This window comes from Propithecus coquereli, unplaced genomic scaffold, assembly GCF_000956105.1.
Source record: "Propithecus coquereli isolate 6110/MARCELLA unplaced genomic scaffold, Pcoq_1.0 Scaffold435, whole genome shotgun sequence".
NCBI lineage: Eukaryota > Metazoa > Chordata > Mammalia > Primates > Indriidae > Propithecus > Propithecus coquereli.
Window position 1 is genome coordinate 2764179 of NW_012150119.1, and position 18559 is coordinate 2782737.

Below are 18559 nucleotides of genomic sequence, written 5' to 3' on the forward strand. Positions count from 1 at the left end.
ACAGCCTGCAAGTACTGAGTTTATTCATAGAGGGTTTGGGGTGGAACCCGGAAAAATTATTGTTAAAAGGAGAAAGGGGAGCTTAAAGTTCCCATAGGCAAACTCACAGTCTTCCAGTTATGCCCACAAACAGCTATGAGAACTACCGATAGACTCTAATAAGCAATATGTATTTAAATGTTTTGACACATTGTCAAAAAGTATATATAAGGGCATTTTATCCAAAACTAAGTTTATCGTGAGACTTAACATCACGTTTATTCATAGTCTAAAATCTCACTCTCACCCAGCTTTACAGAGGTCATGAATTTTGCCTTTGGAATCTGCAAATACGAAAATAACAACTCCAGGATAGGCAATATACTCACCTCTCAGTGCCCACTTAAATATCCCACTGCGTTTTTCTCTCTTCTCTCTCTCCTTCCCCACTAAATATCCTGCGCCTTTGAACTTGGCTTAGGGTACTCAAGAGTGCACTGTCTCCATCTTCACTCCGATACGATCTCAGACAGAAAAAATCTCCATCGGGCATCTCTTATCATTTCTTAAAACGCTCTGTTGCATGCATGTAAATTTATGATTTATTTTTTATATGCTAGGCAAAAGATCTCCTTTTAATTTGCATTCTTTGGTTTATAGTGAGATTATATTTTCCCATGTGATTATACATCATTGGAAATTCATGGCTTTTCCTCTTTCTTTTTGCTGGGCATGTTCCTCTCATACTGCTTGTATATGCTATTTATATTTGGGGGGAAAAATGCTAACCCTGGATCTGTCACAGGTATTATACATCCTTTTGCCCGTTTGTCCTTGGCCTTTTGATTTTGTGTGTAGTGGATTTTACCTATAGCAGTTTTTAATTTCTATTCACCTTTTTCACTGTAGTTTCTGAATTTGTTTTTTTAAAAATATTTCCTAGCTCAAGAATATAGGCTTTATTCACCTAGATTGTCTTCTAATATTTATATACTTTTATTTTTATATTTAAATCCTTAGTGCATTTAAAATTATTTAAATAGTTGGTTTAAGAGACAGGTCTAGTTTTATTTTTTCCACAATTTTATGATGTATGTTATAATTTGTCTTAGTATCTGTCTTTACAAGTTTCTTTACATTGGTCTGATTTTTCTAATGCTTCTTGGATACTCTCACAAGTGTATTTTAGGCAAAAATTAGAATCTGTTTTTCATATGCCAACTTCAGTCTTGTTAGAATTTTGTTTGGAATTGCAGTGAATTTATAGGTTACTTTATGGTGAATTCATATGTTTAAAATATACAAATTCTTCCAAGGTAGAAATACACTATCCCTCTCCACATATTCAAGTCTTTTAGTTCTCTTAGGAAAGTTTGCTGGTTTTTTTAAGTAAAGTCATATCAATTATTGCTGACATATAGGAAATGAGAAACCTATTAATTCTGCACATTTATTTTGTAACTGGGCATCTTTGAAGATTTCCTTAATAGTTCCCATAGCTCCTCAGTTCATTTCAAGTTGCCTAGGTGCACAATCACATAGTACAAATAGGGGAAATTTGTTTCCTGCTTCATTTTTTTTCTGCCTTGGTTCACTGGCTGGTACTTGAAAAGCAACGTCATGGTATTAACATATTATATAATTAGTATCATTTCTAAAAGTATGTATAATATATCAATAACATAAATTGCATATAATTTTTGTATATTTTATTTATAAATATATTATGCATTTATATTTGTAAATCATATAAATTTATATAAATTATATATTATAAATCAAAATACACTATATTATACAAATCAAATAGTATATATTTTATTATTAATATATAAAATATCTACATCATATACAAATATTTATCTTATATATCAAATCATATATGTGAAATATATAAAACACATCTAATTTGTATTATGCAATAAATAATATGTTAATATATAATTTAGTAATTATAATTTAGTAATTATGTTAATATATAATTTAGTAATTATTACATAGCAGAATACTATTATTATTGGTGCATTGCCAGTGCTTCAAAAGCAACACTATATTGTGTCATTATGTTTGTTATATTGATGACAACATATATTTTTGTTTTGTTTCTCTCTTAAATGGGAATTTCTCTAGTCATTCACCTCTATATATGATATAAGCTTTTGCTATAGGATAGATATTCTGAGGAAGTACTTCCCTATTCCTATTCCACTAAGAGTAGTTTTCAAGATAGATTTTGAGTTTTTAAAATGCTTCCAAAATGTATGAAAAGGTGATGACACAGATTTTCTTCTTTGACCTCGTAATATGCTATTGTTATTTTTCCTAATCTTCCATGAATTTCTGGAAAAAATCTTCGGTAATTTTTTTTTTAGAAATTTCTAGTATTTTATTTGGGATTTCGCATCTATTTCCTTATTAGTTGAGATAACGCTAGCTGCAAAACAAACAACAAAACTTCAGCGGCTTAACAAGAGAAGTTTATTTCTTGTTCACAAACAGCCCAGGGAGGGTTTTCCTCCACGGCTAGTCCTCCATGGCAGGATCCTTCAGTCTTGTTGCTCTACCATCCCCCAGAGTGAGGGTGGCACTTTTTCTCAAAGGACCAGATAGTAAATACTTCAGGCTGTCTCTGTCTCTCCTACTCAGCTCTGAGGTTATAGCACAAAAATAGCCATGGACAATAAGTAAACAAATGGGTATGGCTGTGTGCCAATAAAACTTTATTTACAAAAACAGGCAGCAGGCAAGCAGGACTTAGTTTGCAATCTCTGCCGTAGATCTTTGTTATCCTCTGAATACATCCAGTGAAGGGGAAAGAAAGAAGGAGAAGGCTCACTCACTTGTTAAGAAGGCTCGACCTGGAAATGAACACGTGCCTTCCACTTACATTCCATCATGAGGGTAGGACATATGGTTGAGGAAGGTATTCTCTGGCTAAACAGCCATTTCCAGCAGTATCTCTGCATTAACTTGATAAATAGCTAGTCCTGCGCCACAATATTCATCAAGGATATTGGTCCATTGTTATTGTTTTATATTTCTCAGATTTAAATGTCAATGCTATACATGCTTTACAAAATAAGTTCTAATTACCTTTTCATATTTTTCCATGGTCTGGAAACACTTAAGTATGATCATAATGATCAGTTGCTTGAAAACATTGCTTATTAAAATCAAAGGGGCACAGTACCCTTCCTAGTTGTAGTTTTTTGATAACTTTTCTTCAGTTTTGTTCATAGTTATTTGTGTGTTCAAATTTTCTCCTTAAGTTAATTTGTACGATGGACCTTTTTCTAAAAACTCTCATATGTCCCTGAATTTCAAAGATATAAGCTTGAAGTAGCACATAGAATAGGCTGACAATTGTTCTAAGTTTCTCTGAACCTGGACTTGGACTCCATCTTTCACTCTAAATGCTGTAGATTCGTGTTTTCTCCCCCTTCCTCCCTCGCTTTTCATTACACTAGCTAGAAGTGTTTCTTTTTAATTGAAAGAAGCAATTCATGGTTTTGTCCATAAATGTTGTTGCTTTCGTATCTTTTCTCGAATTCAATTTTGCTTTTAGCCCAGGCTATTGAACAGGAAAATCTCCATGAGGAGAATGAGGTTCTGGAACATCAATCTGGCTGCAGGTGCAGAATGGGAGAAGTGGGGAGGAAGCAGTGTTTTAAAAATATGCACCCGTTTAGGTGAGGAATCAGAAGGGCACGGGCAGGAGCATTGCCAGTGGAAATGGAGAGAAAACAATAAATACGAAGGACATTTTCAAAAGATAACAGACAGGCTGTGAGGCTGTCTGAAGGGAGTTAAGCAGGAGTTTTGGACTCCATGGGCCTTGCTTTCAAGCCTGGACACGGCAACTCAGGGCCATGCAGCCACAGAGAAGTTATTTCATCTTACCCTGCCTTGGCTGCCTCATCTATAAAATCCCCATGACAGTAATGGCTACCTGTCTCATAGGGAATTTTCTCCAAGGTGAAATCAATTAAATAATTCACGTACAGAATTAGCCAGGCAGCAGAGACATGTAAGTGAATAAAGTCTCCATTTCGGCCCACCAGGAGTTTGTGCTTTAGCAAGAAAAGAGGCGTGGAAGAAGAAAACTATCCTTCCTTGTGATGATTCTCATAAAAAGAAGTAGATAAAAGTCCCGAGGGGAGTGCATGTACGTGTACATGCACTGAGACATCCTAGAACAGGTGCCTTCTTAGCCGAGTCCCACAGGGAGAGGCGTAGAGCGGAGTGGTAAGAATGCAACTAGTGCGGTTATAAAAGTAGCTTAAATTGTATTTTAAAAGCAATAGAAAGATTCCAACTTCACTTAATTAAGGGAATAAATATAAGCACTTTTCTAGCTACCTAACGGGGGAACCATAATTTCGAATAACAATACTACTAATAAAGCAGTGGAGAGCCTTTGGCAAGGTTTCGAGTGGGAGCCAGGGCTGTGTCTGAGTGTGAACACGGTGAACAGGGTGGGGATTTTGCCTGTAAAAAGATCTCCCTGACCGCCCCTTGAAGCGGCCTCAAGAGAGGCAGAAAAGAGTCAAAGAGCTCCTTCCAGAGGCTGTTAGACTTGCTTGATGAGAGGTGACGAGAGCCTGAACAAAAGTCACGGCTGTGGGTATGTAAAACAAAAGTCTAAGAGATGATTGATTTTGCATGATTCCATGATAGATCAACAGCATATATCAGTTTAGACAAAATGAAGCATCAAAGGTGATGCCCAGCTTTCTCTCCTGGGCCACTGGGTCACTCACTGGCGATGCCATTTATCAAGATAGGGGACAAGAGCAGAAGAACAGATTTGGGGAAGATGATGCACTCTGGTTTCGAACTGCTGAATTTGAGGAGCCCACAGGAAATCCAAGGCCAGAGCTCAAGTAGGCAGTGAGTTTTGTGGAGCTGGAGTTTAGAAGAGAGGGTTGATTGATCTAGAGCCATAGACTTGAGAAACTTCAGTATATTTAATCATTTCAGCTGAGGGACTAGATAAGATTGCCCTTTCATTCATTTATTTCTTCATCCTGTATGCCAGACACTATCCTAAGTGCTTGGAACATATTAGTGAGAAAAACATACAAAGATTTTTGCTCCAACAGAGCTGGACATTCTAGGAGGAGACAGAGACAATCAACAGAAATATAATGAATAAATAAACTATATATCATAACAGAAGGTGAGTGGTGAGTGCTGTCAAAATAGAAGTAGTGCAGGGTACAAAGACTCATGAGCGCCCAGGGGAGAAGGGTAGTTGGGTGGAAGGAGGATGTATCCAGTGAGAAGAGGGCTAAAAAGGAGGCTCTCATGCAGCAGTGTTGAAGATAGAGTCAGGGAATCTGCGAAGGACAGACAGAAGGAATGGCTGGAGAAAGAGATAATAACGGGCAATTGAGCACCTGTCACTCAACCCTAGCGTCTCTTTAGCAGTGATCTTTCCCATGTGCATTTGAGGTTTTATGGGCAAGGCGATTGCACAATATGAAACGTCGTAAAGACAGTGGGAGTTGCTCAGAGATCAGCGATAGAGAGAAGGCTTTGAGGAGCATTCCAGCTACAAGCATGACCCAGCCCACTCTTCTGCCTGTCACTTCCTGTGATCATGTCACCTCCCTTGGCGAGGAGGTGACACGGGCTGGGGTGGTACTGTGTATCACTCTCCTGGCTTCTGTGCATTCTCCTTTCTCTGTCCACGTGCCTTTCCAGATGTGTTTACATTTCCCGGCCCTCTCTGCCAAGCTCTGAGAGGACTACTTAGTCACTGTCTCTCTCCCTCCAAGTTTCATTAAGGACCAACAATTCTCCAACCCTGCCAAAGAACCTCTAGAATCTAGAACCTCTCCCAACACAGGGAAGGAGATTTTTGACAGAGAACTACCCCCTTCCCTGAGATTCCCCTTGTCCCTCCCAGACATCATCCCTCTTGTTTAGGGTGCCACTTGTTGAATTCACTCCCAACCTGCCAGTTTATTTTCTAAGTCAGTAGAGTTTTAACAGATTCCAGCTGGAGGAAACACAGGCTTGTCACCCAACGCCGACATTCTGCGGAGAAATACGGGGCTTGGGGTCCTCGGGGCTGCATCTCAGAACGTGCACCTTATTGCCTGTTTCTCCTTCATGGAAAACCACTAATCCTGCCAGAACACTGAATACAACAAACATGAAGTTCCATGGAAGGACGATTTATGAGAATAGAAATTATATCCTGGAGTTTGGCATGGCCTTGTTCAGCTTATGAGTGGTCATTATTGCGTAAATATCACTCTATTTTGAGCCCCCTGTGGGCTTGCTCTAGCTTCTTAACCCTCTTGCTGGTCATCAGAGTATTTCCTTCACTTGGCACAAACATCCCTTAGCTCCCAAGAAAGCCATCTATTGTCCAGGTGCCTGACTTCTCTGGCTGGAGTGAAACAGAACCCAGGCTGGCTTTCCTGGCTCTGCAAACAGGAGAAGGGGTCTGGTTTTCAGCTCCAAAAGATAAGCATCTCCTCCAAAAGCATTCTCATCTTGTCATGGGACTAGACCAGTCTTCCCACCTGAGTCAGGCTTTCAGCTACTTTTTAAAAACCTGACCCATGTCTCAGAAAATATAACTCCATGGTCAAAGATAAATTAATTCTTTCTATCACTGTAACCCTTTGATATAGAAAGCAACACTGCTGATCCCCCAGAGCTGGTCCAGAAACCATCCATTTCTAACTGTCACTTCCATTTGTAAAAGATTCTACACCCATCTTTGCTGGCCAGTGTCCCCCAAACTTAGACTGCACAACAAAACCCTCCTCCTATTCACTAACAATCTGGTCGTCCTTCAGAGACGCTGAAAGTCTGGACACTCTCTGATCACTCATTTTAAAGACAGACAGACAATAACCATGGCCCTGAGCCAGATGGTAGAGTTGTCTGCTTTGGCGTAAGAAAGAAAAAGTTTGCTTTGGCACAACTTGCTCATGGGCGAAACCTATCATTCCATAATGAGAAGTAATTTCCGAAGATCAAATGATCCTTGCGGGAAAGAGACACATTAAGCACACAAAACAAGTGTTTTCTGAGGATGGTTCTGGGAAAGAGGTGGGGAAAGAGCTACTGGTAGCGCTGGGGCGCATGGGAGCACCAGGGAGGGAGGGGTGAGCACTGAGATAAGGCAGTTCCCGAAGGCTGCCTTTGCTGCCCAGGGAACCAAAGACTTTGCCCCTCTTGCAGTGATCGCGGGCATCTCTGGAAGGCGAGTAGGGCACTACCAAGTGGGACCAAAGTTAGGGACAGGCTCCTAGAAACCCAAGGGGCAGCTCAAGGCACTGGGAGGGGCTGCCGGAGCCCCATAAAAAAGGAAAGGAGACAGCCGAAAGCATCTTCACATTCACACTGGATGATATTCTTCCTCCTAGGGAATTAACCTCAAGAGCTGATGCCAGACAATATTTACACTGGTTAACTCTTTCCTGACTTGTGTGCTCCTAGGATCACGTATATCAAAAAACTCAAGGCAAATTTCTCAAGTGCTAGGGATCTGAGGAAAAGGAATCCTTGTTTGTTCAAACATCCACTTAAACTATTTATAATATACAAATAATAATTTTGGCGTAACAATAATATTATTATAATGATAAAGGCATCTGATCCCCTCCAAGAACAGTGAGTTTTGATGTGGATTAGACAATGCAATCAGTCTGTAGACTACACCATGCTAATTCTATTCAAACATCTTTAGGTAAGAACCACATTTAAAGGGTAGCTACTTTTACGTGTCTGACTTCCTCCCTTAGGAAATGGATTTTGCTTCAGTCTCTTCCAGGAGGCTGTTAGGAGGTGGTCTGTGCGTGAATCAGAATAGCTGTCAGACAGTGGCTGGGCCAGCTTGCAAGGAGACAGATAAGCAGCAAGGTGCATTTCACGTTCCACTGCACGGTTTCCTGCCCTTGGTGTGGGTCCCAGTAGAAAGGTAACTAGGACTTCAACTATCTCACTTTAATCTTGGAATTTTAAATGTTTATGCAAAGGAAAGTACAACTGACTCATTCATCTAGTCACTTCCAAGAGGGAGAGGGAAAGCTCAGAGTTGCCAGCCCAAGATCCCCAAGGGGCCAGTGCGCAGAGCCAGCCCCATGGGCATAGCCAGAGGGTGACGTCAGGGCTTCCCAAAGCAGGTTCTTGTCATCACACGGCCTGCCTGACGTGTCTGCAGGGACAATAGCCAGCACACTGCTCTCCAGCAGCTCCCAGCCAGCCTCGCGCTGTGGGAGATTGGAACGGAGGCCCAGGGTCACAACACAAAGCTATAGACGAGGCTATTCCAGAGGCAGGCAGATAAGGTGGCCTTTGTCCCTCTCTGCATGAGCCTGGCTTGAACCAGGAAGGAGAGGGAGTAACATGCCGGCCCTTCCAGGACACTCCTGCTCTGGGGAAGGTCTGTCTTTGCTTTCCCAGAACGAACTTCTCAGGACAAACCAGTTTTTCTGGCTCTGGAGTTGTGCCGACCTTTGCAAAGCTGACCACGGGGATGTGCATCCTGGGTGGTCTCTTTATTTTTGAGAATGTTATACTTGAGACAAGCAGATGCTTCTAACAAAAACAATAACAATAACATCTAGAAATTGTAGAATACTTACACATCAGGGATTTTCCATGTTATGTCATATAATCCACTATCGTTATTATTATTGCCATTATATAGATGGGGAAACTGAGGCTCAGAGATGTTGACTAACTTGCCACCAGTCACTCTATCACCAGAGGGGTAGAATCAAAATACAAACCCACGTGTCTCTGACTCCAGAACCCAAGTCCTTATTGGTCACATCAAACGTCACATACATCATGTCAAAAGGAAGCCGCTGACTGCCCCGTGCTCGCGGGGCCACTCCCCGTTACGGTTCCTGTTACCCACAGGGCCTGAGCGAGTGTGCAGCTGTGGGGGGCTCCTGCCCTGGCAGTGGCGAATCCACACCTCTCGTAGCCCTGAAGGAGTGGCGACTGGCAGGGCTCCTGTGGCAGAGCCTTTGGCCTGGGCAGCCCCGAAGTGGTCCTCGATGCATCCAACGGCATTTTTGACCTGGCACGTCATGCCTTTTAGACAGCAGATGGGCTCATATTTGGCGCCTCGGTGCTCTCCCTGTGTCAGCGCAGGTGTCGGCACCTGCCCCGTGCGCGGTTGCATGCGCTCATGCCTTCCTCATTTCATTGGCTTAAGCGAGGGAGCCTCCTTAAATGCTTGGTGTCGCCGGATAAAGCAGGCTCCTAAAATAATCCTCCCCCTGGGAGAATCTCCCCCTCATCTTCCCCACCCCAACTCTGCCAGTGGCCACCCTAGAATGTCTCACCCACTTTCCCCACCATCGTCAAATGCCCCCTCTGTCTTTCTGCTGTCTGTGCACCCCTGACGGGGCTTCAGCCCCCGTTCAACCCATCCCTCCTCCTGGAGGCTTCTTGGGCGACTCCACTCCACCAACACGCACCGTGCAGTCTGGCCTCTGACAACACCTCGACAGTGTCCCGTAGGACACACGGACGTCCTTCCTCATGGTTTTCCGTCTCTCCTCTTTGTCATATCTTACCCGATTGTGCTTCAGCTTGTCTCTGCTCCTCTCAAGCGGCAAGGCTGGAAATGAACAAAATTAACTAAGGAATGCTCTGCCCAGCCCTGGGGAAAAGAGGACTGATTACCTACACCTTTATTCCAAATACTCTGTTTCGAGCCTCTTCCACATCTTTTTAGGGCCTCGACCTGAGGCACCAGCTGCCAGGTCTCTAAGCAGCAGGCCATGGTGACTTACTGGTGGCAACCGCAGGGCTGCCACGGGCATCTCACCCCTTTTCCAAGGGAAGTTCAAGTAAAATTCATCATGATCTCCTTTCCCAGACTCTCCTGCCTTCTTTGTTCCTCAAAGTCGAGATGCCATTCAGTTTCTCAAATTCCAAAAACTCAAGTAAGAGATTTTGTGGAATAATGCAGATGTCTTTAGTACACAATGTGTGCAGAAAAAGTAGAAACATCGATCATTTTCTGTGCTCCCACCCCCAACCAACCAGGCAGGCTGACGATGTTCCCTAAACAACACGATGGCTTCACCTGCTGGCTTCCAGGGGCGAGGACTGACATTGCCACCCCCTCTGCCAGGTGGCTCTGAGAGTCCAAGGGCTGGAACTGTAGCCTGAGCTCAGTCCCCATGTGACTGGGTGGACTGGACCCGGCAATACTCGTCTGCAAGACAGAGATGAGAAACTGTGCCCCTGGTCTGACTTCCCGAACCATTATGAGGCCCATCAGAAGTTGGGTGTTTTTGTTATTGCCGCACTGTCAGGTGATATAAACTGCTATTTTTATCATTTGCTGTCTCTCCACTTAAAACAATTAAAGAGGTCTGGGAGGGATAAGAGGATAAATGACTCTCTCTTTCTCACCCCCTTTTTAAAAAAGTTTCTACTCACCTATCAGAATCTATGGACGACTTTGCAATTTGGTGAATTCCCCCTAATTTGCACACCTTTGGGATGTGATACTCTGTGTGGAGATGAGAAGAGTCTTTGTCGCATGAAGCATCTGTCAGACCACAAAGAAGATCCATCCCCACTTAGAAGGAAGCGAGGAGGGGATTTCAGATAATGACGCTTTTAGTGGGTGGGTCCCTTGTGGCGGAGAGGACTGGCTGCCTTGGGGGCTACTGGCGTCTCCTGGAGGACACTCTGAGAGTGCGAAGCTGTTGGCTCAGGGCATGTGCCCAGGAGACCCCAATGAAATGCTGTGATTTCCGGGGTATGGACCACTTAGCTTTCACACATCTCCCTGCTCCCCTGCCTACCCGGCCCTCAATAATACACATAATCCTTTTAACACAGACAAAGCCTTTAATTCCACACATAAACTTGGACTTCAAATTTCAATGAAAACCTAGTTTCTAAGTAAAGAAATGTACAGATTGAGTTGACAATGGAAGTATATTCACGGAGGCAACTGGAAGAACATTCTTTGGAAGATCTCAGGCATGTGATCTCCCTAAGAAAGGAAAAATGGTGAATCAATTCACTGACATTACCTGAAAATAATGTATAAAAGCCACTTGCAGCGCCTAGGTTTTGCAATGAGGAAAGGGAAAAAGGAAGGGTATGAACTAACTCTGAACTCTTAAAATAGAGAGGAAGGGGCTTGGGACAAGAATATGCCAAAGGGGAAGAAGAGTGACTTCTGATGTCCCCAAAATGTAGCATTTGTTCAAATACCCAATGAAACCTCCCTGCTAGGAAACAAATAGGTTTCAGACACAACTATGAGAAAATACTAACATTTATTTATGTTAGGTTAGAGACAAAGAGTGGTTTTATATTATTCTCTGTACTCTTTTACTATTTCAAATTTTTATAGTTCAAAAAAAGTGCAAGGAGAAATTGAAAATAAAAGTACCCATCAATACAATTGAATACTGTGCAGCCATTTAAAAAAGAATGAGGAAGATCTCTATGTGCTCAACCGGAAAGATCTCCAAGAAACATTGTAGAATAAAAAAAAAAAAGCAAGTTTCCGAATAATATGTTTTGCCCAGTCTATCTGTTTGGAATACATTTAAATATATCTGTATATGTCCTTCTATATGCATAGAGATGACAAATCATTAACAGGAGCTAGATTGTACACATTAGACATTTTCCTGTGGTATGAATTTTTATGATGAGTAATCTATATTACTTTTATAATTATAGTAAAGCAATAATAACTTTTATAAGCAACCCGTGGAGCAGAAATGCTGGTCACCAGGCCCTTCCTGGCGTTCCCACTTGCCCTGTCCTTGCGTGGCCTCCTTCCCGATTTGACACTTGGACATCTGCGTGAGGGCCCGTGACAGATGCCAGCGGTGGTGGCGATGACAAGCCCAAAGCCACATTTGTTCCATTACTTCCAGCTCCTTGCTGCCTTTCCAATCGCTTCAGCGAGAGCCCCTCTCTCTTATCTGCACGAAGCGAGTCAAAAGTTCTTGTCTGTGCGATTGCGGAATACCGGGCTGGAAGACTTCCTGATAACACCTACATTCCTCTAGCACAGCAGTGCCTGCAGTCAGGTCAGAGAGCTACGTGGCTTCAGCACATTGTGTACTGTGCAGTTGGATAATAAACCAGATGAAATTTGGCAAATAAAAGCGTAAGGGACATATAAGGATGTCATTACAGTCCCATCTGGTCCAATAACCCCTTAGCAAGACCACGCAGGCTGCCGAGGAGGAGTCTCTTGTGTGAGCCATCGAGCAGTTCCAACATAGACACAAAGATAGGAGGAATAAAAAAAAATTCCAAATAATAAAAAATAAGGATCAGGCTGAAGTTTCCAAGACACATTTATGGCTTTTATAAACAGTCATGCATTAGGTGAATGGGGCTCTTTGGGACACTCTGGTGACATTAGCTAATTCCGACATTTAGGAATTTAAACTTAGTAGCTGTCCTGGCTTATCCTTATTAGCAAAGTTTGCTAAACAGTTTGTGCTCTGCGCCCTGCTTTATGTTTGAAGAGGATGCAAATGGCAAGCTGTCATCTCAATTCCATCTCTTATCACAAAACCCAAGGGGGACGAGCGCATCCTCCTGCTGCCGTCTCCTCTGACCTCATTCTGCAGCCTGCATTCCCTGTTCTTCCCTTCACCTTCCCCAATCTAGTTTCAGAAAGGTATGGGCTCTTACAGAAAATGGGAAGACATGCAGAAAACTGAACGTAAAGCGTAATAAATGACGACTTCCTACTGTACCACTCTTTCTTCCACGCCAAACAGACCACTTTTATAAACAGGAGTTCCCATACAGGAAACCAAATAATTTAAACTCCATCTTCACTCTAGCCTGAACGTGAAACAAATCTGGGGAGAGACGTGTGCTTCCTATAGGGATGACACATGAAGCGTTTCCTAAGCCATTGACTCAGTTCTTGGGTTCCACTCCCGCAGGTAACCAAGTGAGTTTCTCCAAGTCAGCAGATGCTTTTGCCTTTGAAGAGGACAGCAGCAGCGATGGGCTTTCTCCGGATCAGACTCGAAGCGAAGATCCCCCGGGCTCAGCGGGATCCCCCCCAGACGCCAAAGCCTCAGAAACCCCTTTGGCAGGCCCTCTGGGGACAATCCAGGTAAAAACAAAAAACAAACAAAACCAAACCCAGCATCTCAGTCTGTCGTCTCTTCACAGTCTTAAAATCAACACTATTACAGTTGGTTTGGTTTAGAAACCCCAGAGACGTCCCCTGGTGGGTACATGTTGGTGCCTCTCACCCTCCGCAGCCTGATCTGTGTGTGGGGGCAAAAGCCTCCAGAGGACACTGAACGAGAATCCCCGGAGCTATACCCTTTGACTTACCTTTTAAGCGTCCACTCTGCCAAGCAGATACCTTTTACCTCCATTTTTACGGACATAGTAACTGGGTCTTGGTGAGATTTCATGACTCGCCAACTCCGATCTCCCAGCTAGAAAGTGCCAGGGCAGGACTGATTTCAGAGTTCAGGTCTTTCCAGACATTAAGGAGTCACTCTCGGGTTCCGGGGAGTGGGGAGAAGGAAGTGCTGACTGTCTGCAGACGGGGAGGCCCGTGTCGGCTCTACCTGTTGGTGAGCAGGTTTCTCTCTACCTACCAAGCCCACTACAAAATCGACTTCCAGCCACAACCCAAGCATAACACTCACCTTTTTCTAGACAAATCTATAAACCCTCGAGCATGAGGAATATATACTGAAAACGCTCTTAAAACACTTTTATAAACAATGGTGACTATGAACAACAGCTACTGCCATGGGTTAAGTGCTCACTCTGGGCCAGGCAGCGCCGGGCACTTTACAGACATTTCTCACTTGAGCTCACAGTTCCCTGCAGGTGGGTATCATCGATGTCCATCCTGACAGAGGAGGGACCAAAGCTCTGTGAGGCTAACTGGGTGGTCTCCAGGAACACAGCAGTGTCAGCAACCCCTGGAGAATCCACCTTTAGAAGCCACATGCAGGCCGGATGGGAACTTCCCTCAGCTTAGCCTGATGGTGTTCATGGAGCCCGTGGGAGGAGAGGGGTGTGGGCGTCCACACGTGGCGGGAGGAGCTGTCCTAGTGTGCAAGTGAGCGGTGAGCTCCAGCTCTGCTTCCACCTGGAGAGCCCGCTGGCCCTCCCTTTCAGGAAGCATTTACGCCTCCTGGCCTCACGGGGACTGTACAATGGACTGAAATTAGATACATTTGGAAATTTTTTTTTCCACTGAAAAGCACATACAGATATTAGGGACAGTTACAGTAATTAGAACCCAGGGCCCTGTTTCCCGAAACCATGCTAGTTACTGATCATTGTCATGCCTATGCTCACCCCATCAAACCAAACCTACAGCTGCCAAGGAGAAAGTGCGGAATGGGAGGGAAAAGGGAGGTTTGAACAGCAGAGCCCGAGATGGTCATGCGTTCCTTGTGCAAGAGTGTATAATCAAAGCATTCTTCCTTCCCCTGCACGCCGCAGCTGGTCTCTGCAGCCAGACTTCTTTGATAACATCAAACAGTCTATCAGACCGTTTGTACGCATTATTCTGACAGTAAATTCCTCAGCTTCTGATTTAAGAATGGTTTCAGGAGAAGACAAGTTCTTTTCTGCTTAACCTTAGGAGAGGGGAAGAAGGAAACCAACACTGAATGATGCCAGGCAAAATGCAAAACTCACTTTATGTCGTTTCACCAGGCAACCGTCTGTGACAGATGAGGACACTGAGGCTCCAAGAAAAAAAAATCCCTCAGGCCTTTGACAGGTGCCAGGCTCCGGGAGAGAGGCTCAGTCCCGACCCCCCAGGGGGAAGCCCTGAGCAGCCTCAGCCCCTTTTGTCAGAGTTCCAGCAAAGGAATGTAGGAGAGGAGAAGATATTGAGTCCCTTTTTGGAGTCTGCCTCTCATAAAGGTTTTTATGACTCCACACACGCACGCTCACACGCACACAGACATGCCCACATATGTGTATACACACATATACATATGCACACACAGACACACACACATACATTAAAACACACATGTATACCTAACATACACATACAGGTGTATCTGCACACATACCTATAAACATACATACACACGCACACACACATATACACTCAGATACACACAGTCACATATACTTTTACATATACACACACGTACACACGCACACACACTTTCCCTCCTGCTAACACCCTTTTCCTCTACCTTGTTTGTTGGTCCACTTTCCCTGCAAATTCTTACACCCACTCTTCCCTCTTCCTTTCTCTCTCGGTTCCATTATCAAGTTCAACAGGCGGACTTTGTCGCAGACAAGTGGAACCCTCACGCAGGGTGACCACACAGCCCAGTTTGCATAAACAGGCCAGTTTTATATCTGTCTTCTGAAATCATTATTAAGAATGCCCCCTTTCTCTCTCAAAAGCATCCTCAGTTGGATGACAAATTGCGTGTGTGTGTATAAAGCAGCAGAGCTATGTGTAGGGGCTCTACTTTAACATTTCTGTGTCACACAACTTTTATTCCTGCGTACTAATGATGCTAAAATTTGAATTTCAGGATCTTGCTTCTGGCTCAGAAAATGACAGGAGTGACTCAGCCTCGCAGCCCAGCCACCAGTTAGATGCGGGGAAGCAGGGGCTTGGCCCCACCAGCACCCCAATCCCTGTGCATGCCGCTGTAAAGGTACGGAAGCATCAGCCTCCAAGCCCTCCTCCCCGCACCCCCCCCCCCACCAGCCACAAGCCAGCTCAGGGAGCTTTCTGAGTTAGGACGGACAACCTGAGGAGAGCCACACAGACCCAAGCGTAGGTTCAGCCTACCAGGAATGTCTCAAAACAGGAGATGAGAAATGAGCCACCGGTGTATGTGGACCAAGATTCTATTAGCCATGAAGCAAAGCACAAAGCGCACTTCTCTGCAGCAGAGAAGCCCGTGTGTTTGCATTTCTTCGAGATTTCAGCTCAGCCAGCGTGTTTCTGACTTAAAAGATTTTACAAGCTCACCTTTGAGATACACACAGCTGATTACAATGCACACAGTATTTGCAAGTGCCATAAAATAGGTATAGGGCAGCTGAATTTTATGCAAGGGAAGCAGCCCTGAAGAACCTGCATGACAAAAAACCTCTATCGTTCGAGCCAATCTTCCTATAGAAATAAAGATGGGAGGGGGTTACATTCATAGTAGACAAACAGCTGCAATCATGTTAGCATATTCTTACGTAATTTTCTCAGCATTGTATCTTATAGTACACAGAGTACTCTCTCACCAATTAACTGCCTCGTAGTTATCCGGCCTTCTTCATAATGTTTTATCCCAGATAACTTCTCATTAATTTGGGAGCGTGTTTTCTCAGCTCTAGTGTCCCCACTTAATGAATGCTGAAATGATTCTCATGGAATTTTAAAAAAGATTGTAAATTGAAGTAGGAATTGATAATCGAGTGACAGTTTTATGTTCTGAATTGATGATGGGCATTTCAGTTTCCCAGTGAAGCTCCCCCACCAAACCACAAGAGGTTAAATAAACCCAGCTTACGATTCACTCAACTCAACAAGTTTGAAATTGTCTGACTATCAATGAATTTTGTTCATTGCAGAGGAAGGAGGGGATGATTCACATTATTTCTAATGTATATAAAGAGAAATTTTATTACTATGTCTATCACAGTATTTAAATTTTGCATAATTCAAAGTCTTCAACCTCACTGTGCTAAGCAAGTGTGATAGGATCCCAGAGGGACAGGTCACTTTCAATGAAGCGGGGGATTGATACGGAACCCAACTGGCCCAGGAGGACTGGCTGTTTGTGTAAGAGCCATCGTCCCCTCTGACTGTTCAATGCCTGTGCATTCCCAGTTGCTAAACATGCATCAGCTCTAAGTTCAGAGGATATCACGGGGCTTCTCAAAGAAGAAGGCAGCCAAGCTAGGGAAATACATCTCTACTCTGTTGACTTTAAAAGATTCACATGAGGCTAATGAGAGAATGCACAAGTTTCAAATTCCTTGAAACTAAAAATCCTATGTAAGCAAAAAGCACTCTGCAGTCTCTGTGAGTGTGTGTGCCAAAGTCGAATAGAACATGATTCCTGCCCTCAAGGAGCCTACAGTCTAATCTAATTGGCTCCTTGGACCATCACTAGCCCTAACAGTGTTTTGCACAAGTAAGAGAGATGTGCCCCCAAGGACTTGAATAGATATTTCTACAAAGATAGACCAATGGCCGACAAGCACACGAAGGGATTCTCAACATGATTAATCATTAAGGAAATGCAAATCGAAACCACAATAGAATACCACTTCATACACACTAGGGTAGCTTTAACACAAATATGGAAAATAGCAAGTGTTGATGAGGATTTGGAGCAACTGGGACCCTCATACACTGCTGGTGGGAAGTAAGACGGTGCAGCTGCCGTGGAAAACAGTTTGGCAGCTCCTCGGTAATTCAAGCGTAGACTTGCCACAGGACCCAGGAATTCCACTCCTAGGTGCATGCCCCAGAGAACCGAAAACAGGTGGTCAAACAAAAACTTGTACATGAATTTTCACAGCAGTACTAGTCGTGGTAGTTAAAAGTTGGAACCAACCCAAATGGCCATCAGCTGATGAATGAATAAATAAAATGTGGTATATTCATACAATTGAATATTATTCAGCCATAAAAAGGAGTGAAGTGCTGGTACCTGCTACGACACGAATGAACCTTGAGAATATTATGCCAAGTGAAAGAAGTCAGACACAAAAGGCCACATCTTGCATGATTCCATTTATTTGAAATATCCAGAATAGGCGAATCTATACAGACAGAAAGCAGCTTGGTGGTTGCCAGGGGCTGGAGGAAGGCAGGAATGGGGAGTGACTGCTAATGGGTAGCAGGTTTCCTCTTGGGGTGATGAAAATGTTCTGGAACTAGATAGTGGTGATGGTTGCACAACATTGTGAATGTACTAAAATGGTTACAATGGTGACTTTTATCTTACTTGTATTTTACCACAATAAAAAAAAGAAGTTCTCCTTCCCGCAGCTGCCATAGGCCTCCCTCAGAGCCAGCAGGAAGGCGAATGGGGCTAGATTCGAGTTTCCCTCACCCCTCAGCAGATGCACAGCGATGTGACCATTATCAGGCAGCCTCAAAGGCCGCAAGAGAAGTGCAGACAGGAGACATCACTGTGAGTTAGAAAAGGCTTCCTAGGTGAGCCGAGGCTTGAGCCAGCCTCGAAGGACGGAGCTGGAGTCAGCAAGCGGAGATGGTGTTGCAGAGAGAATAAAATTGCAAGGAAAAGAGGCAGGAGGTGTAGTCTGTTGGAAAAGAAAAGCGTAGGCAGTTTGGTGAACTGTCTTCCTTAACAGACTATAGAATTTGGACTTCATTCGGCAGGGCAGGGCCTGTGAGTGGATTGGGGGCTACCAGGGTGGTGTGTTGTGCCGTGTGTGTGTGTGTGTGTGTGTGTGTGTGTGTGTGTGTGTGTGTGTGTGTGTGCGCGCGCACGCGCATTTGACTCAGATTGGCTTAAGGAAGTCTTGTCCTTTCTAGCCTCAGGCCTGGCCTCACTGCTCCCTCTCCCTTACATTAACCCTGTTCACACATTTATGCCTGGGTGTGTAG

General features: G+C 43.9%; 1 protein-coding gene across 1 annotated transcript in view; it reads left to right on the top strand.

The window, feature by feature from the left end:
• MYOCD (myocardin) overlaps positions 1–18559 on the top strand; it is an 83331-nt gene that overhangs the window by 50659 nt on the left and 14113 nt on the right. Inside the window, exons 6-7 of the mRNA XM_012653933.1 lie at positions 12906–13081; positions 15507–15632. Coding sequence (XP_012509387.1) covers positions 12906–13081; positions 15507–15632 — 302 coding nt within the window. The remainder of the gene's footprint in view (positions 1–12905; positions 13082–15506; positions 15633–18559) is intronic.